This window comes from Dermacentor andersoni, chromosome 7, assembly GCF_023375885.2.
Source record: "Dermacentor andersoni chromosome 7, qqDerAnde1_hic_scaffold, whole genome shotgun sequence".
NCBI classification, from domain to species: domain Eukaryota; kingdom Metazoa; phylum Arthropoda; class Arachnida; order Ixodida; family Ixodidae; genus Dermacentor; species Dermacentor andersoni.
In genome coordinates, this window is record NC_092820.1 from 178,041,356 (window position 1) to 178,064,090 (window position 22,735).

The window sequence follows — 22,735 nt, forward strand, 5'->3', positions numbered from 1 at the left end:
TGCCGCTCGCTCCTTTTATTATCTCTTCCAGAGATGGTAGCCCATGATCTGCAGCGAAGCAGATAATAGAGGGGTGCTGTGCACACGGCTGTTGATATGCAGGCTGACGCACGGCCGTGGACTCACATTGTGCATAGCTCCCCTGTATTCTCAATTCTACGCCCTCGCTGCTAACACACCTTCGGTCGTTGCCACACCCACCCGCCTTACCCCTCTCCCCTTAAGAAGAACCCTACCTATATATACTGTTCCGAGGAAAGCATATGTTGCCTTGAAAAAGACAAGTCCACTTGTTGAAACGTTAGCTCCCACTTTTACCTTGTTCTCGTTTTGCTCATCGTCTTGAATTTCCATCTCCCGCCTTGCCTGTGTTTTACTGGGGTTGTTGAGTGCTGGTAAGCCCGTTCCTGTGCAAGCTTCACCACGACTAGTCAGATGGGCACTGAAACTTTCTGCTTACAAGTACCAGCTCGTGTTCAAGCCTGGTCTGGACTTGGGTCATGCTGATGCCCTCAGTAGGTTACTGCTGCTAACAAAGAGTGTTGATCTGCCTACAACTGCTGAAATCTTCATGCTTGAACAAGCATACCCGAAATCTTGTCACCAGCTGTTTTAGCACAGGCTACAAGAAATTAACCACTTCCGAGTCACGTAGTTCTTGCTCTCCTGCGAGGAGAAGGGCTTCCAGTCAGACCAGAGGGCAATCCTTTCACAGCAAGGAGCAGCGAACTCTGCATCCATGAAGGTTGGTTGCTGCGGGGCTCCAGAGTTGTCATTTCAAAATCTCTGCAAGGCAAAGTCCTGACTCTTCTTCATGCTGGGCATCCTGGCATTGAGAAAAGCAAGTCGGTTGCCAGAAGCCATGTCTAGTGGCTGGGAATTGATGGTGACATTGCCAAGACTAGAAAGGGTTATGCTACATGCCAAGCTTACCAGCGTACATGTCAACGCATTCAGCACACGCCCTGGCCATTTCCACAGAGGCCTTGTTCAAGGATTCACATGACTTTGGGGGCCCATTCTTGGGACATGGATTTCTCCTCATTGTTGACACCTATTCAAAATGGTTCGAAATCTGTCCAGTGGCATCAACATCAGTGGATGCTGTTATCACAGCATTGCAGATATCATTTGCACAGCATGGACCGCTGGATGCCATTGTTTCCGATAATGGATCCCCCTTTGCAAGGGAGCAATACTTGGAATTTCTTATACGGAATAGAATATGTCACATGCTTGTACTGCCCTACCATCCAGCTTCCAATGATGTGGCAGAGCATGCTGTACAGACTGTCAAGAACAAGATCAAGAAGTGCGGTTGTGGATCCTTTCAAACCCAAATTTCAAGGCTTTTATTTCACTATAGAAATGAGCACCACAGGTCTGTCTACGAGAAATGAGCACCACAGGTCTGTCAGCAGCTACCATCTCAGTGATGACACTATCTGGCATAGGCATGATGACCATCTACGTCCTCAACGCGAAGAGGTCTCTGCACCAACAGCGGGACCATTGGAGCCTGAACCTCCTACAACACCAAACATCACTAACCATCCAACACCTGTGTGTGATACTCATCCGGCTGTTTCTGTAAACTGGGAGCCAGCCGTGTTCGTGACTAGTGGCACAGAAGAGACTGCTGTGAGCTGTCCCAACTCAGTATGCAGCGCACCTCAGTTGCGAAGAAGCATCAGAAGCTGCAAGCCAGTACAGCACTACTCCCCATAATGTTTTTCTTGAATGATCTAAGGGGGATTGTGAAGGTTTCGTTTTAGATGGCCGTCCGTTGCATGGTGCCACTTGCGCTACCCTGTAAAGGCGGAGAAAATAAACTATACGGGATCAGTTGCCAGCGCGATTCCGAGTGTATGGTCGTGCTGCAGTACATGTCGTTGGTTTCTTTTCATTGGGTGTAACCATTGACGGCAACCGCAGAGTCATTTCGCCTCTTGGAACTGCTCGGATACACTTGTAACAATTAGCTAGGATGCGTGTCCCCGGGAAACAGAACGAGTCATCGTATATTGGCGCCAACGCGCTTGTTTTCTACCTTCTGACAACATACGCGACCTACCAGTGGTGATGAGCATATGTCCTAGGCTGCGCTATCACTTTCTCACAAAACAGAAGTGACTCAGCTCAACTCGGCTGGCTGAGCAGCAGCTGAATATCACCAATAGAGTTGCGCACGCCAGAAGTATCCGCTTGCGCGATGCAAGCGCAGGCGCTGCCATCTCTTGTTCACTTCACTGCTTGCCCACACCGCATGCGGAAACTTCAAGACGCTGCCTTGCGTACATTTCTTTTTGTAAATTAAAAAGCCTCCATTCCCATAACCTATGATGATGTGAAAAGTCATTAACATTGATTACTATACAAACACCGCAGTGAAAAGTCGCAGAAAATTTGTAATGTTCACCCAATATTTTTAAACAAACATGTTTTCTTTTTTTAAATGACAGCCCAAACCGCAAATGTCAAAACCACCTGACGGTGATGCATATGCTATGAGCGCGTGCTTTGAACAAACGATTTTAATGGCCCCAAATGACAGGAAGAATAAGGCAATACGCATGCCTCTCGCCCGCCCTTGCATATTAGCCTAATTATGAATAACCTAATCATTAGCCTAACCTAAACCTACATCATTAGCCTAATTCGTGTGGCTCATCACTCCGAAAAATCTCTGCAATGTCGTCCCAGCGCAACGTAACACACCATCAAATTGAAATTTTCAAAACGGCTCTGTGATGCTCCTCACAGGATATTCCTTCAGCCAATCAGCAAGCTGACTTGGCAGTTATCATGGACCGCCACTGCTCACTTTCTTTTTAAAGTGCTAAGCTCGCAATATAGCTGCCAAGGACCAGAAAAGGTCCTATTCGATAAAATTTGCAGCTCCACATCACATTTCGTCATCTTGATGAAAATGCAAACTTTCATTTTGCTGTACTTCCATTTCTCAGCACAACTTTCAAGACAAGTGACCTCTTGACAGCCAATAAGACAGTCAACATCGTGGATAATGACGGCCGTGCAGCCGCTGTGCGTGTCGAGAATAGAGCCCCTGATCTTGGATTTGGATCTTGAAAATGTTGAATTTTCTGCTGGCTTGGCCAGGCCTGGCTTTCAGTGGTTCGCTCTATAACCTCCAAGATGGGGAGCTGCATTCATTAACTTGCACAGAGCTTTGTCACATGTTTAAAGTCATTTTATGTATAGAATTCAGGCTATATCTAACTGCTTCACAATCCCTGTGCTGTTTGTTATGTCAAGGTTCAACTGTATACACGAAATGAAATAACATAGGCAAGGTTGGCACATTACAAGCAGAGCTAGTTCTGTTCGTTTATTCTATAGCACATGCAAGGCACAGTCGATTTTCATTAGTTCAACCCTGATGGGACCGACGAATCTGATTAAATTATCCGGTGGGTTGAATGAAGTAAAATGGAGAAAAAAATGCTAAAACACCGCTGATTCATTCGGTAGTGTTTACTCGTGTTTAACCCGGCTCAGAATCAAATGCTCACCCACTTTTATTGAAAGTAGAAAACTAACATAGAAATGACCTAAATCTCCTAACCAAAGTAGAAATCTAATGCGTACCCAATTGTTTAGAATGGCAGTCAGTTTCCCAATGTCAGCTTCACCACAATACAGTCATGCCATATGGTTAAACATACTTGACATGAAAACTGTTTACAGCGCAAACACATGCAACCACAAAGTATAAGGGACTTTGTGGTTGCATGTGTTTGCGCTGTAAACAGTTTTCATGTCAAGTATGCACCAACTCGCCCAGAAAGAAGTTTTAATGGTTAAACATACAAATGCTGCAAAGGCGGTTTTGGTTTCGTATCCAATTGCACTGCACAGGCAATTTCCGGCCAAATTTTCTAAAACAATAGGCGCCTGTTATAATCTGGGAAGTACGATAATCAGACATTGAGAACTACCGTTATTGCTTGAAAATGTTCCTAGGGTGTGCCGAACATAGATGTTTTCGATGGAAGATGACGTCTGTTTACCGGATTAACTGTCCCCTTAGCTCCACCAAGACAGATGCTGTCACTTAAGCAGTCGTAATTTGGGTCACCATAGGGGGCACACACATGCGCGTGGACTGGTCAAGTTCAAATTATTTGGCGAATGCCAATGTTAAGACCGAAATAACAAGTGTTTTGACCCATAGAAATGCATGGGCACCGGCCGGGACCTTCAGTCAGGATTGAATTAACCGGAAAATCTAATTAACTGGAGTAGAATTAATGAAAGTACTGTATTGCGATATGTCCTTTCGTACAGTACTGGTAGTATCTGAAGTTGTCCCTGAGATGGTGGTCACTCACAGTACCCGTAGGTTGTGATGTCCGGTTGCGATGTCAGGCTGCATTGGTGCTTACACCAATGAAGAGCTGTTCGTTTGCTCAAGTCATGCGGGTAGGGCAGCCCATGAGTGAACCATGAGAATTAGGCTACACACCATAAACAGGAGCACCACTTCGTCAGCAGCCTGGTTGTGCTGGGCCCATTGGCCTAGCTCACTAAGGAACACCATGTCTCGTCCCGGCAGGTCTGATAGCACCACTTGGTCTGCTGGCTTACCGTAGGAACTACGCATACTTGTCCCAGCTGGTCTGGTAAAAAGGGAATTAAGTTTGATATATTGTGTAGTTCAGTATACAACATAGATTCGCATGAAGTCCGCACTTTAATGCGTTTACATTCTTTGAGTACTTCTAGCACTTTCCGCGGTCTATCTATCTATCCGTCCATTCGTCCGTCTGCCCGTCTATGTATGTATGTATGTATGTATGTATGTATGTATGTATGTATGTATGTATGTATGTATGTACGTATGTACGTACGTACGTATGTACGTACGTACGTACGTACGTACGTACGTATGCATGCATGCATGCATGTATGTAGGTATGTATGTATCTAACCGTTTTCCCACCTACCTGAGTCACAGGGTAGTTGGTGGTCATGTGGCTAGGGCATCTGGCTGCTGTGCTGAGGTAGCAGGGTTTGAAACTAACTATCAAACCAACCTGTGTCACTAAGTATCGGCCAGTGTGTACATATGTATCGCTCTTCAACGAGCTTCTTTCACGCCGACATGGGTCACTGTAGATGCAGGGCAGAGTAGGCACTGCATTTCAGAGTAACTCTGTGATGCCAACTTGGAGCACTGGGTGTGTACCAGTTGGTCTGTGCAAATCTTCAATGAACCTTGTGGCAGAGCAGGAGAAAGATGCTGTCATGTTGAATAAGCAAGAACCAACTACTTTATTTTTCCACCGCCCAAGTGCTCGTTGCATTCATGTCTTGGCAGTCTTTGTCATTGTCGATGCATCAGCACATTGGCGCTGCGACATCATATAGACAAGTCTTGATTAGAAGACCAATGTACACGCTTTCTTTTTGCTCTAGATGGCTTTGTACAGACTGTGGGGGATGGTGAAAACAGGAATGATGGTACTGTCTGCTGAGGTCTGGACAAAAACAGGCTTGAGCCTGTCTATTGACACTTTCTCTTCTTTGGCACCCGTGCCAATTCATTGCTCGATGTCATCATGGGCAATTAGCACGATTTTCAATTGGCTGTGAGAACGCTCCACCAGACCGTTTGCTTGTGGATGGTAGGCTGTTGTGCACTGATAATGGATTCTTTTCGATTCGTAGTCCTTGTATTCAAGTGATGACATTGCTGTACCTGTACCTTTTTCTTGTGCGTGTGTGATCCCTGTCCTGATTGTATTTCATTATTTTTTACTGTAGCCCCTCCTGCATGGGCCTGCTTGGCCTGCAGTAATCTCTAAATAAAGTAAATTAAAAAAATAGACGTGAAAGATGATGGCAGAATGCAGATTCACATTGTTTGCCGTGGTCAGTAACCACTTCCTCGCAAACTCCTAATCGTGACACTCGGATGTTAACAAAAGCTTTAGCGATAATTTCAGCCGTGATATCGATGATTGTTGCTGCTTCTGGCCAGCTGGTGAACCTGTCAATGATTGTGACAAGGTAGCAGTATGCTTTAGAGGGAGGAAGCATTCCGACGATATCTATGTGCACTTCGAGGAAATGTTCGCTTCATAGTAAGAATTTTAGAGCACAGCTCGTAGGCGCCCATTCCTGCGGCGAACGTTGGTGTTGTCCCTCATAACCGAGCAAAAGAACACAGCAAAGGATGAAAGTAAATGCGGAGCATAGCAGAAGATGAAAGACGGCGATAGTGCAGAGAGCACAAGGAGGAAAGCTGAGGAGGAGGGTATGACGAAAGCGTGAGAAGAAAAGCGTAGTGCCACGCAAGACTGGTTTTGCGGCGATGATGACTACGAGATGGCGCCAGAGTAGGGCTCGTCATCTATATGGAAACAAAACGCTGCATGAGCGGAGGTCTGTCTACAGCGGCAGTCGTGAATCACAAACACACATCACTCACGCACGACCTCTCGTGATCTTCCGATTAGTGAGGTAGTCGGGCCACATTTCGTTCTGTTTGCAATGTGCCGCATTAGACAGATTGACCTCGCCAGCCAGTATATCGCGAGATGAAAACATATGTACAGCTGCACTCAAATTTCGAATTAGGGAGTATTGTAATCGTCGGTGAATTCTTTTTCAGTGGGCTTCTCATGTGATGTATTTTGCTTCTCTGGCAAGGCAAATATGCCCTTGCCCAATTTCGCAGGTCATCATTCATGCCAGGCCACACGTAGTAGCGTTCAGCGACAAATTTCTTTGATGCTTTGATACTGGGGTGGTAAAAAGAATGAAAATGTTTGAATATCCAATATGGACGGAGAGCGGTACAAAAGGTCTTTGGGAGCTGGTCGACATATCGCACATCATGGTTATGATAGTGCCATTATGGTAGTGCTGGTAGTTTGTCGCGCCAAGCTGCTCCTTCTGCTTCAGCCACTGATGCAAAAAAGAACTTGTCGTCGATGGCGAAGTTGCGGCCGGTTGCCTGCTTGCTGTGCTCCTCGGAGTATGCGACAACTTTGAGCTGAAATACAGTGCTGTATGCCATCAAACGCTTCCTCTCCATTGCGAACTCCCGGCAGCTGACAGATGAGCCAAAGGAGCTGGCTGAACTGGCTATGAAAACAAACCGCACGAAGAAAAGCTGGCACTGGTGACTTGATTGCTGCCGTGGAGGAACATGGAGGAATCAGTTGTGGCCGTGCCCAGGATGGGCAGAGGTCAAAGCTGTGGGAATTATGAAGGCTCGTATGAAGGCTTCTACGTGTGCCACGGAAGTGAGGAGAGCAGACAACTTCTTCCTGCCTTTCTTTACGGGGAGCCAGACAGCTTTCCCCAAGGTGGCGCAACCATCTTGCAAACAGGTCGCAAACGTAGACTGTCATGTGGTCGTGGAGCCCCGTGCCCATTGGGCAGAGCAAAGAACGAGGGTTGTTGAAATCGATGTGGCCAGCTAAACGTCACATAGTAGAAGGCTGCGAGGCACGAAGAAGGAAGGACCCTAGCAAACATCTTATTCCTATCCTTTGTCACACCATGCCTTTGTTCACTAAACAACCCCAGCAAACGTCCCAATCAAAACTAGCCCACTTCCAAGCGAGTCCTGTGGTTGCAATAAATGTTGTTGTGCTTGTTATTCAACAGTATGTTGTGTTGTTTTTGCTTGTCCTGGTCACGGAGTAAGATAAACAGGAGTGCCAACTCCGACGCCGCACAACACAATCACTTGGGACAAACCATGACGCGCCGACACCAGGGGTCTAGCCCATTCCTTTGCTCTCTTCCTCCGATCCTTGTCAAGCTTTCGCACGTGCTTTCTCCTTACCTTCCACTTTCCGCTGACTACTCTCATCGCGTAGCGCCATCTGCCGAGGCGCGTGGAGATCATTCAAGAGCTTCCTTCCAGGTGCGCATGTACTGAGTGGCGGAGGCCGGCGACCAGGGTGGCGTAGAACGGGTGGCGTGGCGCGCGTAGAGCGTGTCATCTGCTAGAAACTCGGACCCTCGCCTCTGGTAATTTGACAGTAATCAAACACGACAAATATATGTGCACAAAAAATAAGAGCGCAAGTAAACGCATGGTACCGCTTTTTCCGCACATATGCGAAGCATATTTCCATGTCTTCCGAGGAAACAGACCAAAAATAATGCTGCTCAAGAAGGCACTACTGACGTACTTGTTTTTCATGCCTGAACGTCTGTGCGAAAGATTCGAAATTTTCATGTTCCTTGCTTTGTTTGTCATGTCTGCAGCATGTTTATACATGCCTGACGAAACAAAGTATCTTGATACTTATGCGTGAAGAGACGGAGCAACAGGACCGGAAACAATGAACGATGTTACCGGTTGTAAATCTGGGTAAGACAAAGGATAGGAGAAGTATTCGCTCTGCACAGCGCCATCTAATCCTCAGCTTCTGCACCAGTGGAGACAAGAAAATTCCTGAATGTCAACGACCATTCAGAGCAAAAGACAAAATATGTGTGCGAAGCTTCGAGATGCACCTTATTTTTGACAGGTACTTCAGCGATGTAAAGAAATTGCCTCGACTTCGAAAGGCAGCCATTCCTTCAATGTTTGAGGGAAGCCTGGCGCAACTCAGTGATCCATAATGCCAGCCAGGAGGAACCGGAAGACGCCGATGTGGAAGGACAGGAGGAGATCAATTTGTCTAGAACTTCACACTATAGGCGCCTTCCTTCTCCAGATGCATACCATAATGAAAATTCTCAGCTTTGCCTTTACTAAGAGTCTTTCTGTTGGCAGCCTGGCAGGAATCTATTAAGCAAAGAGAATAGTTCGATTGTGCCTTCAAAGTAAGAATCCAAAAAAAGCGGCACAAGCAGCTCCACTGCTCGAAACGGTAAGACACACTCCCAGAACAGAGATAGAAATTCACTTTTGCAGGAGCTCTTTCTGCATCCAGAAAGAGTCAAGCTTCTGCCTTCATGGGACCACTACAAGGCACGAAAATTTTCAAAATCAGATAGTTGGGTGCTGCCTCCCAGCAGCACGCAGGTTTTTGTAAGCAAAGACACAGTTCCTTCTGTAACAAAGTGCATCTGTGTCACGGAAGGCCTTCATATGAAAACATTCGAAGCATTTATACTAAACTGCAACTTGAATAACACAATCAACCTTGAAGGATAACCGACTACCATCGAAGACGTTGAGCACGTGGTAGAGACTGACAAGATAAAGATGTACAGGGATGGTGCCGCAAAGCGAGAGTACCCTGCTGTGAACGCTCCGTGTGCCTACGCAGACTCCGTGGGTGTGTGGAGGCACAGAAGGGGTGCCATTTACGACACTGACCAATGTTCGCACTGCAAAAGACTTGTGGGCACATTGCATTGCCACACGATGCTGAGGACTACTTTTGTCGCTATGCAAAGGCGACGAATATCTATGAAGCAACAATTCATGACTAGATGGAGACACATAATTTCAGCTTCTCTTGTGAAGTTCACAAGCAGGAAGCACTAGCAGAATTTCTGCATTATAACGTTTTAATGAGAATGCGGCAATGTGACTTGCAAGAGAGAAGCTTCACGAGAAAAGAAGCAAGCGAAGCGTCTTTGCAGCTGGTGGATGCTCATATAAGATGAGCGATAAACATCAACTTTGCATTGTAAACTTTTTTTTGCTGTCGTCTCTCAGTGCTCGAGACCACACGAACTGCCGTTATATTCCCCTCCCCTTTTCCTAGTTTTTCTTTTGGTCTTGGTTTCCGTAATTGACTTATTTTCTGTTCATGTGCCTTGTATAATTCTATGTTGTCCACCTTACAAATTTCTCACATTTCGCCTGTATAAAATTAATAAAATAACATGATACGAACACTTGCTCCTTCTGATAACGTCGCTCCGTGAACCACAAGCGCTATGCATGCTACAAGCATCAGAGCACTGGCGGAGCAGACGACAAAACGGATAGGCAAGCAGCAGACCCACCTCTCCGATCCATCGTTTTTTCCTCATCTGTAGTGCCGTCTGGCGAATACGCTGTGAAGCAGGAGCCGGCGTTTCATAATGTGTCCCTTCCAGACAAGCGCAGTTGGCACTCCCGTCTTTTCTTACTCTGTGGTCCTGGTACTGCCTAGACGTACTAGGTGAGCAGTAAGGACTTGGTTGTTAAGCCTAAGCCTAAGCCTTGCACACCAAGGCGGCTTGAGAGAACCCCTGTCTACAAAGTGCAGCTCTTGCCATTGAGTAGCGACACACGAAAGCACACTGCACATGCGCAGCATCAGCGCACCGAACACAATTGCTTCTTGGTTGGAATATTTTCTCTCAAAATTTTGGGCTGCCACGTTTGGGATGGAGACCATACATAAGTGCGCTTCTTACTTTAGAACATTTAAAGAAATGGACAACACAAAAGCACATGCCATTTGTAATAGCACTTTGTTGACAAAGTGGATTTCATTGCGGCTTACTGTGGCTTGAAATTATAGTCTTGAATCTTCTGCTTCAACATAACCTTCGTTGACTAGGAGAACACCCATTTTTCTGTGTTGGAGGCCGCAGCCGGATTCCATGTTGCCATTGAGTAGCGACACACGAAAGCACACTGCACATGCACAGCATCAGCGCACCGAACACAATTGCTTCTTGGTTGGAATATTTTCTCTCAAAATTTTGGGCTGCTGCGTTTGGGATGGAGCCCATACATAAGTGCGCTTCTTACTTTAGAACATTTAAAGAAATGGACAACACAAAAGCACATGCCATTTGTAACAGCACTTTGTTGACAAAGTGGATTTCATTGCGGCTTACTGTGGCTTGAAATTATAGTCTCGAATCTTCTGCTTCAACATAACCTTCGTTGACTAGGAGAACACCCATTTTTCTGTGTTGGAGGCCGCAGCCGGATTCCATGTTCGCACAGAAGTGCTGAAACAGAGCAAACGCACACATCACGTTAAAGCAGCTTGGTGCACGGTCCAAGTTGTCCTCACTGTTCCCTTCACTTATGTCCTGATTCATGACGTCGGAGATAACACCTTCTTCGAAAGCTCTCCCGTCATCACGGCACCTTTGTCCGTGGACACAAATTTGTCGACTGTTGACCTGCTAACAGCTTCTCAAAATGCTGACAACTCACTCCAAGCTTTGTCAAAACCAGTGATGGCTTCATTGCGCTTGTCACTGTCATCACCGGGAATGTGGTGTAACTACTGTTTCCTTCTGTCAGCCTAGAATTACTCGATGATTTCCAACTTCACGGTGAGTGGCAGATTCTTCTGCTTCGTGCCAGCCATTACCCCCCAAAAAAACGCAGGACGTGGAAATTGTCGAGCGAGTGCTGTGGGGCAGACCAGTATCTTTTTTTCTAAAGGAGAAGCCTGGCACTGGCTACAGTGGAGTGCAGACGTGCAGGCACAGCCAAGCTAAACTACTTTTCCTGAGGATGTGTTGGCAGCTTACCTGGCTGCTGTGCAAAAAAAGAACTTCTGTGGCAATTTCACACTGTTTGCAGTTCGATATATCCGTAGTGGCCGCTATATTTCTTTGGTATAACTGAACTTTTTGCTATATATTCTTGTTGCAACTTTACAGGGTCAGAAATTGTTCAATATAAGGGATAATTCAATGTACCGTATTTTCCAGTCTATAAGTCACACCTTTGTATAAGTCGCACCGCACCCCCCTCAAAACGGCAGTTAAAAAAAAAATGTCTACAAATCGCACCAATTTATATGATGCACCTGTTCATTCGGCTAGTGATTTAAAAAAAAAAGATACAGTGACATTTCACTTTGTGAACACGGGTCACGTGCAAGCGTATTGGTGCCATTCCTATAGATTTGCGATAGCAATGATATGGACACGGCAGGCACATTTCTGCCTTCGTGGTTGCCGCGATGTTGCGTACAGAGTCCAAGGGCAATAACATTGTCCCCGCGCACTGTATGCTGTATGTGCGAGTGAAATCATGGGATGGTGAGCCGAATTGCGCACCAGGGAGGAAAGTGGGAAAGCAGTGCCGGAGGGAAAAGGGGGGAGGAGTAGCTTGTGCTCTGGTAGAAACTCCACAGCTTGCGCAGCGGTGCATGCAGTATCTTGAAAGCAATCTGCAGATGCTACGACTTCGGAGTCGGTCGACTCACGGTTGGCCTGCCACCGCTTGTGTTTCTGCTCCATCCTTCTCGCATGGCACTTGGCAACTCGATCACGAGAGGAACCCGGTATCCCCATAGCGCACACACAACCCGTAGCAACTGCCAGAGGAGGTCAACCTAGCATGCTTTTCGTGGCCATAGCATCCAACCCGATTTTGATGGCAATTTCTTTTCTGAAAAAAAAAAAAGAAGTGTGTAAGTTGCATTGTTGTAAAGGTGCGCCGATGAAAAATTCAGAAAAAGGAAACGCAACTTATAAACCGGAAAATATGCTAAATGGGTTTGATATAGTCGGGTTCGACTGTAGCACCATCCTGTCCGCAGGCTTGCCTTAGGAACACCGCATTCTTGTCCTGGCTGGTCTGGTTGCACCATCCCGATTCATCTGGTGTCCCAGGTTCACCAGGTACATGCCCAGGCTAGCCTGGCACTGCTTGCTCAAGTCATTTTGCACTTGGATGATCACAAACTCCCACATTCCAGCTGCCATGTTCCAGCTTGGTCGTCACCTATCACACATGCACACTTCTTGTGGGCGTCCTTTCACTTGTTTGCTGTTTCCACAATAGTCTCTTTTACTATACTGCTAAATCTTGTATTTGATTATCTTGCTTGTTAGCTGCTGCTTTACCAAGAGCCAGGCCAAGTAACCTCTGATTTACTGGCTCTGTCTTGGGCACTCTGGAGAGGCCCATCGAATGTGCCTCTGGAAATGTGTCTGTTCTCACAGCCTGCGAGGATGCCCTGGTGGAACTGCTGGGCCCGGACACCCTGTGCGGAGTGTTGCAGTGGAGCGAGCAGCCGCACGGCTCGCCCTGGGTGCACCGGCAGGCCATGGCCTTCCTGGCCGAAGAGTTCTCGGCACTGGCAGTCACCCCACTGCTCTTCCAACTCACCAAAGGCCAGCTGCTCACCCTGTTGCAGTCGGATTGTCTGCAGGTACACGCTGCAGCAGTTGAGCCACTGAAGATATTTAGCTTGTTCACAGACTTCTTGCCGTCTGCAGGTGACTGGGCTACCAAAGGCGTAAATGCCAGTGGCCGGGTTGGTGGCACAGAGCGCAACCGGGCAAAGACAGAGCTATTATTCCACTAAGCAAGTGCATTCTACTTCGCTGCTGGTGTAAATTTTCGGCAGCAGTGTACTCGGGAAAACGATTACGTTGCCGTTTTAGAGTCAAACACATCCATAACGATACTGGTTTTAACAGTATATCAGATATAACAGTGAGCAGCCGATGCACTGTCAACTTTTGCATGTGTTTCTGGGTTAAAATAAGCTGCTTACTACGACGATCCCATGTCACATTATCGGTTATATCAATTAAATGTGACTACTGGGTGTGTGTGCTGAAATTTTATTTTTTTATTAATTCTGTCAGCTGTGAGGCCATTACAGGGTGAATGCAGACAATACAACTCAACATGTGTACACAGCCGCAAGTACAAACATCTATACAAACCTAGTTCAATCAACTCGGAACCAACAAGCACCATAACACAATCATCTAGCGGCTATGTGGATACATAGACCGCAAGTACAACAGATTTACCGAACAATGGTCACAAGAATACGCTGGGCTTCAGACCAGTGAAAATCAGAACCTCCGACGAAGACGTGACAAGAAAGACAAGAGAATGACAAGAATTTCTATTCGGATAAGTAATGGGACAAACAGTGTTTGAAATTGTAAAAGGTCCTAAGCAAGGGCATTCCATTCAGCTATTGTTCTTGGAAGGAAAGAGTATTTGAACGAGTTAATTCGGGCCGTCATGGGTGTAATCTGATCTTTGTGAGAAGTTCGCACAGCTCGTGAGGAACACTGCTTGAAGTAGGGGCTTGTGTTTCGGTTGAAGTGATTATTGCGCAACAGATAGAGAAATTTTAGCCTGGTGACCTTTCTTCAGTTTGAAAGCGAAGGTAAGTTTAGCTCACGGAGCCCGTCAGTCACCGATCTTGTAAATTTACATCTGGATAGAATGAACCTAGCCACCCTTCTCTGAACTTTTTCAATCTTATCAACTTGGTTTGTCTGATGTGGATCCCATACAATGCTCACTGTTCCAGTGTTGGAAGTACCAGCACAAGATAGGCAGTTACTTTTGCTTTTGTAGAAGCAAGCTTTAATTTTCTTCTGATGAACCACAACATAGTTTCGGCTTTTGAGCGTATGTTATTGATATGTGTATGCCAGTTTAGATTTGATGATATAGTGATGCCTAAATATTTGAAGTGGTTGACTTGTGTTAAAAACTGCCTGTTAATGTTATAATCAAAAGAAAATACATTTTTGGTTTTGTTTGTAATTGTAATATATGAAGTTTTTGCATAATTTTCATTTTGTATGCTGTGCACCATTGATTAATAGTGTTCAATGCAGAATTTAGTGTGAACTGGTCTTCTTGCTCTGAGATAATTAAGTAAATTAAACAGTCATCCGTGAATAGCCAGACTGTAACGTGGGGCTGGATGGAAACTGCAATGTCATTGATGTAGCATAAAAATAATATGGGACCTGGCACAGACCCCTGAGGGACATCTGAGGGTATTGCAAGGACGTCAGATTTTGAGTCATTTACCTCCATGAACTGAGGTCTGTCGGTGAGGTATGCTTTTATCCACAACACAGTATATCTGTTTACACCAAGGTCAAGCAACTTATTAACAAGCTCTTCATGGGGAACTTGGTCAAATGCTGTGGACATGTCCAAGCAAATTGCATCCACTTGATCTCTGTCATTCATTGCTTTAGAAAAATCGTGCAGTGTTTCTAGAAGTTGGGTAACAGTAGATAACTTCCGTCTGAAACCATGTTGATTGGGAATGAGCTTCTTGGTGTCCTCAAGGGGTTCAGATAAGCACTTTGACAGGACATGCTCAAGTATCTTGCAACAGGTGCAAGTGGTCTATATATGTCTATAATTATCAAGAATGTACTTGCTTCCAGGTTTGCGTACTGTTACTATTCTAGCCTGTAACCAGTCAGTTGGTAAGCAATGTTGCTCAAAAGAAGCCTTAAATATGACAAGTAAATATTTAGAGACCCATTCAGTGTATCACCTCAGAAACTCATTAGGAATAGAATCTGGGCCAGGCGACGTTTTCGTGTCTAAATTAAATAGGAGGGAACCAAATACCTTGTTCAGACAAAACAACATCCAACACATCAGATGGTGCACGTTCCTGGACTGGAATTCAGAGGCGAGGAAGAGAATGAAAATTAGCATTGCAGCTGTTGGCGATTTCTGATTGGTCAGCAATAAAACAACCATCCGTTTCAATGAACCTCATTTTTTCATACGAGGGTGAAAGGTGGCGCCAAAAACTCTGTGGGAAAGCTTTCGTAAATTGCGTGAGCTTTTCTGAATAGTATTCTTTTGCTGCCACCAACTTCTGTTTAAGCATCAAAGAAAGGCGCGAGATTTCATTTGTACAGTCTAACCCACTTATAATGATACCTGTTTTAACAATATATCGGTTATAACAATAAGGAGCTGCTACACTGTCAACTTTTGTACGTTTTCCCACATGGCTCATCAACCCATCAGTTTATCAGTTGTCACAGTATGAGCTATCCACAAAAACGTCACTGTTTGCTCTCGACCCGCACTGTTGCTATTTTCCATAGATTCCACAGCCACGCATCCCCGTATATGGAGTGGCATGCACAAAGGAGACACTGACGCCGAAAAAACCACCGACAATGAAGAAGCTTCATGTCGCCTATAAAGCATAATGTTTATTTTTTTGTGTTTTTCACATTCCTTGCCATGGACACCGCATTTGTCTCACTTGAAGCAGACACCTTAACTACACCAAAGTGCAAGCATGGGTAAACAACACCATCCAGAAACTGCAACTGTGTGGCATCCCCACGAGCACAGAGGTTACATTTATCTGCGCATGTAGCTAGTACGGTTGCGGATAGAATCATGAAAGAAAGAAAAGGTGTGCATAGAAAGAAGGGTGAGAGAAGGAAGAGACGCGCCTCTGTTGCTAGGCAACACTTCTCTGAGCAGAGCATGCGCTTGCAAAACCAGATGCGTCGTCGCATCTTCAATAGAAAAAGTCCCCTTCCGGCATTCTTTTCCTTGGGTGCCAGCTTGGGTTTTGCGAACCCATGCGCCGCAGCATCTGTGTCTTCCCCCTTGTGTTCTGCTAGCCTACTGTTTGGCTGCTGTAAAGGATACATGGAAATCTAAGAATTCCCCTATTTTTGAATATTCATTCGTATTACTGAAGTGTTGTTAACATGACATGGAAACTGAATAATGATTGTTATTCTGAAAAGTTCGGTATTCTGAAGTTCGTAGTACAGAAATAATTTTACATTGAAATAAGCAGTCAGTAGGAGATTTCTGAAAAGGTCATTAATCTGAAAAGATTGTTAAAGTTGGGTTCGCAGTAATGAGGTTTCACTGTAGTGCCTTTGAAACGACTGCATGAAATCCCCACAAAAGACAGCCTTTGTGCAAGCTAACTAAGGTCACGGAATCTTCAAGTAAAGGGAACCCACTCTTCCCTGTCTGGCAAAGGGGTTCCAGTGAGAACAGCATGAGCCATCTTCTGAGAGCAAGGAATCACTTCTTGTCATGCAAGCAATAATCGCTTACAGTAGGACATCAGGGTATACTTGTTCCAGCATAAATACTTGTGCAGGTGTGTCGTGGAGAGCAGCAGTTGTTGGTAGAGGGAGCCTGCTGAGCCCATCAGCATGTCCCGAGCTTCCTGGTTGGTAGGTGATCTTGAACTGGTAGCTTGAAATTTTCAAGGCCCACCTGATGACCAATGGTGATGCCTGAGACCTCAACTGGAGCTGAACAGTCCAACCAATAGTTTGTGGTCCTTAACTGCAGTGAATGGTCTTCCCCACAAGTCCTGGTAAAACTTGCTTACTCCAAGAATTATGGCCAGGACCTCTCTGTCTATTTGGCTGTAATGTCTCTCAGCAGAGAGCAGGCTCTGTGAAGCAAAGGCAATGGGGTGCCCCACTCCATCATAGTTGCGCACCAGTGCTGCACCAACACCATGTGGGGAGGCGTCGCAGGTCAGCATAAACTCTTTGAAGGGTCGTAATGCACTAGTACAGGTGCACTGGCCAGAAGCATCTTGCTTTCAAAGAAAGCTTGCTTTTGCTCCCTTCCCACATGGCCATTTCTTGCCTTCTAAATGTAGCTGATGGAGAGGCAGCAGACGAGACGGTGTTTTGGCAAGAAACGTCTAGAAATTCAGTAAACAGGTAGCCTTGAAGCTCTTTAACATTCTGTAGAGAAGGTGCATCAGTAATGGCGTCGATTTTCTTTGGATTCTTTGGGTTGTTAAAGGGACACTAAAGGTTACCAAAAACTCAAGTTAAAGTGGTAGAGCAATGTTCTAGAATGTCTAAGGCGTCAATGTAATCGCGAACAGAGCTTTAGTAACCGAGAAATTGAGGTAAATGCATGACACAATTTGAGACCCCCCAGCGACATTCCGGTACTAGCCCGATGACGAAAGCACTCCTCATAATTTGTGTTACTAATACTCAACTACTCGTATTAAAAATATCATTTCATTCGATTATAAGACGGAAAAAAATGCTACTTGTCTACGTCTATTCGATTCTAAGAAAAAATAACATTTTGAAGTTACCCTTCAGTAATATGGGTGTTCGAAAGGTTTCGTTTTCGCTCGACTTTGCGCGCTCGACTCTGCGCCGCGCACACTTTGGAGTTTCAGTAGTTTCGTTATCGCGTCGTGCTGTGAGGGTTCTGCTGGCTCGCGAAACTTTCATTTGGAACAAGCAGCGAGAATGCCACGTCCATGTGATGTCGTGGGAAGCCCTCGTTGCTTTCCCGTTCCGGAGAGCCGGTGTCGAGGCCGCCGTCGTAGTACGCAACGACGCCGGCAGTGCGAGCCCTCAGGAGCAGGTCGCGCTCGCCGGTGCTCAAATCGCTGAAGTTGAGCCCACCATCGCAAGCCAATCTGTCGGTGTCAGGGTCCATTGCGACGAGCGTCGAAGTTTGCGTCATAGAATAAAGTACCAGCTTATGGGCGTCTTGCGCTGGAGTTTGAGGTATAGTAGCGGCGCCTGGTGGCAGTGCGGGAAACGACATCTGGTTCGTGCCAGCTTGGGTCGTATTGAGCCCTGGCTGTGGCGAAGCACGTTTCTAGGCCGAGTTTTGCGTCGATTCGCACTTTTTTATGCCCTGTTGCGAGTGCGAAAAGGCTCGTCACTTCTCACAGACCACGCCGACCACGCTGCGAGCTCGCCGCAGCCTATAGTTTAACGAAAACGGACTCTCCGTGTGCCGTGGGACGTAATTCGTTTCTCTTTCCGCTAGCCACCATACTCCCGCTTTCGCTCTGCTGTCGGCTCTGTCTTGGCTCTGTTTCTGGCCGCGCGTTTGCGTTTTGCGCAGAAAAGCCGTAGCGCCGTCTGCGGACGCTGTTCTACTCACCGATGGCGCAACGTCACTATGAGACCATGATGTCAGTACTCCTCGATCGGAGGGCGGGCGATTTGAACTGCGCTAGAGGTACGCGGACGCTTCAGAACGCATTTTCTCTTAAAATAAGTCTCTCCTTGGCACGAAACAAGCGTTTCGAGGTTTCTGTGATGGTATTTCAACAGTCCACGTTGACTTAATAGTAACCTTTAGTGTCCCTTTAAAGAACCCCAGGGAGTCAAAATTTCCGGAGTCCTCCACTACGGCGTGCCTCATAATCAGAAAGTGGTTTAGGCACGTTAAACCCCATAATCTAATTAATCTTTTTTTAAACTTTCTTTGGGTTTGGCATGAGCCCTTTCTTGGTAATGACATGGTCTAGGTAATTTGCATTTGATGCAGTCTACCTCTGATGCAAAAAACTGACGTTTTGTGTTACCTTCAGTCCAAGATCTTGAAGTTCTTGTACAACAACCTTGAAGTTCTTCACCTTTTCTTCGTTGTTTACACCTGTGACATAGGTTTCATGAAAATACTACACAGCCACCTTTGGAAGGACACACAGAAGATTTTACATTTCATTTTTCTTTACACGAACCCCACCTTCTTCTCTCTCTCTCTCTCTCCCTCAAGCGTTTTTGCTGAGCAGCGCACTTGTGGTAACGGTCTCGTAAGCAAACTGTTGCATTTCTTTCATTTTGCACAGCAGCCAATTTTGTGTGCTCTGCATGGTAACACCTGATTAGTGGTATAAGTCAGTGCCACAATCGCGAGCACTGAGGCAGGTGTCAGAGGATGAAAGAGCATGTTTCGGTGCTGGAACATGGTAGAACATGACAACGTTTTATTCTCTGTGCTCGCAACTGCACAACGTGGGAACAGGCAGACGAAACATCGCTCTTGCGACAGTACAAAGTAAAACAAAAACATGCAGGCTTTCGGTTTGTATCTTTAAGGCGAATGGCCTTAGATGGCTCCTGGGTCGAAAAATCCGATGTCCAGCCTTATGGTGGCAAATTGATGGCACCAAAATTCGTAAAGATTCGAACCCTCGACCTTTGGTGGGAGTCAAACCCATTAACTGTGGTGTTAATTAAGGAGCAATTAACTAAGACCCACTACCTTTGGTGTTAATTAGGGTAAACTCGGCAATACATTTTTTTATAAGAAAGCGTGAAGCCGAGGCAAAGAAGTAACATCAGCACGACCTGTGGTGTTAATTAGGGTAAAGCTAATTAAGGCACTGTTAATTAAGATAGAGTTAATAGAGGCACTCAAACCCATGACCATTGGTGGACGTCGAACCCTCGACCGTTAGGAGTCGAACCCACTTAGATATATAGGTGAACCGGCCAAGTTAGATTCCAATTGACGTCATGAAGGTCAAGAGTTGAACCTACTACCTTTGGTGTTAATTAAGGCAAAGTGTATCAAGGCACAGTTAATTAAGATAGAGTTAATTAAGGCACTTGGACCCATTACCTTTGGCGGGAGTTGAACGCACTTGGAGTTATGGGCGATCAGCCATATCTTCAAGTTGGGTTCCAATTAACATCATGAAGGTCGAGAGTCGAACCCATTGCCTTTGGTGGTAAGGCAAAGTTAACAGGCATTCCAACTCGCGGCCCAACATGGAGATATGGGTGAACCGGCCACATCTCCAAGTTGGATCGCAATTTACATTGTGAATGTCGAGAGTCAAACCACCTTGGTGTTAACTGAGGTGAAGTTAATTAAGGCATGGTTAATTAAGATAGAATTAATTAAAGCACTCAGCCCCACAACCTCTGGTGGGAGGCGAACTCTCGACCTTTGGTGGAAGTCGAACCCACTAGCCTTATGGTTAATTAGGGCAAAGTTAATTAAGGTGCCAGTAATAAAGGTAGAGTTAATTAAACCACGTGAACTCACAACCTTGGGTGGGAGAAAACAAGTGCTAGGAAGTAACAAAGCATTCAAATGAATATTTAAAGTACTGTAATGAATGTCTTGCGAGCACGCATGCTTTCACCTTCATCATCTTTAGCGTATGCTAAAGTTACTGTCAACTTCTATTATTTCTCTAAACTTTAATTCATCTATTGAAGCAACAGGTTATAATTGATGTCTTGAACAGTTCTCGAAGTCGCATGTCACTGTGAGTGACATCACAGCACTGCCATGTACAGGCGCCGACAAAAGTGGTATACTCCACGCAGTCCACGCAGCGGGAGCCGGAGCAGCGGCACACTGCATCGCGTCGCCATTTACAGGCGGCATCTGGGATCGAGACAGCCATTGGGTGCCCTTTATTATCGGCAGACATGATCCCAGATGCTGCCTGTAGATGGCGTTGCGATGCAGTTTGCCGTAGAGTCACTGGAAAAAATTTCAGAGTACCGCAGAGGTCGGGATTTGACTGGCAACACTTAGCGGCCACCGCCATATACCTTCCAAGCCGACTGCGTCGCAGGAAGGCCGCAGTGTTGGAAGAGCTTGATATTCGGTGACACATCGGGTTGAGTGTTTACTGAAGTACAAATACTTTGTGCCCGGAGATAATGGTTGCTAAGAACGAAAATAATATGTTATTATCTGCGAAGTAATGCAGCAGGTGGTTGTTTTGCATGCCTATCGTGTTTACTCCTGGAACTGTGCTACGATTGTGGGCAGTAGCTTAGCGCTGCTATCGGGAGCTTATGCACGCGTTTTTTCCCCCTTCCGCGGAGCGGGCTACGAAGGAAACATTTCGTCACTTCAAGCGGGAATGAGGCAAGCTTGTGCTTTTGGGCATGAACATCGTGGACCGCCCCATGGGCTTAGAACTATTGAATGTTTCCCAAGTAGGACGAAACTAACACCTGACAGTGTCACAGGCACGTACGTTCATTGTGTAATTTCACAAGCTAAATCGGATACATTTAATTTAGTTTGTAAACGGATTCCGTGCGTTCTCGATTCTGCCGGGCGACTTCGTCTGCCGTATACGCACGACACACTGCGACTTCCGTGTGCGCACCGGTGTTTGGCCATGATTGCGTAAGACGATCTGTGCACAGCAGGCGTAAAAACCAACTTCGATGACCATTTTGCGCACTAAATCTTGTGGAAGGCCAATATGAGACATTTGCGTGATTACAGCTACGTAAGTGTACTTCTGTACACTGACAATGAGCGAGAGTTTGCTACATTGCGATTTATGAACGCGGCTGTCTAGTGCGTGCATGAGCGGCTACTCTTCTCAACTTATTTATGACTGTTTTCTTAGACTGCCAAGATTTACTGTCTGTGTAAAAAAAAAAGGAACGCCCGCTGGTGATAAAGTACTTTTTTTTTCTAAGTTACATAGGTGATGTATAAAATTCTCTTGCTTTTAGAGCGGTTTATGTAACATGCATAGTGACAGAGTCAAACTAAATCTACTGGGTGTTCTGTTGTTTTGTATTTCTTGTTATGCATCAAGCACAACATTATTTGGGTATGCACCATAGCATTTCAACATAAAACATAATATGTATGCTGACTTCAGTTCATTGCATGTGCTCGGCTTACAAGCTCAAAATTTAAAGCATGTGTTGTGAATATCACCTGGCCATTGGTTTCAAGCTCGAAATGCGTATGTATAAATGAGCAAAGGATAAGTGGAAAAAAGGAAGTATCATGGGCCTCGCATTGACCATGTTTTTATTGACTGCGATCGGCACGATCTGCGAAAAACAAGTGCCATATGGGTCGAGTGACTCGAGGCGAGAGCGCACTCACATGCGCAGAGAAATCATGCGAGTACCTGGTGCACGTGAGGACGCGGAATTCTAGCGCGGCAAGTGTGCCTTCGCGTGCCACGAGCACGGAATAACCGCGTGTGTTGAGCAACAAACGCGTATACACGTGTACCCGCGTCAAGCGTGCAAGACACGAACAATCCCTGTAATGAACTCCTATTTTCGTAGCATCGCTAACACCGCGTGCACTTCGCTTAAATATCTTCTAAAACAGTGCCGAAAAGCACAAGCAAGGTGTACTTATATCTCGCACACGCGCGTGTTTTTTGTAGGCTTCAAGTTCTCCCGGCCGATTCTGTGTAACCACGCAGAACGACGCTCTCGGTCATTTTGCCGGTCGGAATGTAGCGAAAAGTCTTTCCAGACTCAATTCGGTTGCTGCATCCGAAGGCGCAGCTGCCAGGCATGATTTCCTTGCAGTCAA

The 22,735-nt window shown here is 45.9% G+C and overlaps 1 protein-coding gene across 3 annotated transcripts in view; it reads left to right on the forward strand.

Moving 5' to 3' along the window:
- LOC126533185 (BTB/POZ domain-containing protein 7) overlaps positions 1–22,735 on the forward strand; it is a 139,575-nt gene that overhangs the window by 64,804 nt on the left and 52,036 nt on the right. For all 3 annotated transcript variants that reach the window (XM_055071638.2, XM_055071639.2, XM_050180452.3), the window contains exon 7: positions 12,853–13,061. In XM_055071638.2, coding sequence (XP_054927613.1) covers positions 12,853–13,061 — 209 coding nt within the window. The remainder of the gene's footprint in view (positions 1–12,852; positions 13,062–22,735) is intronic.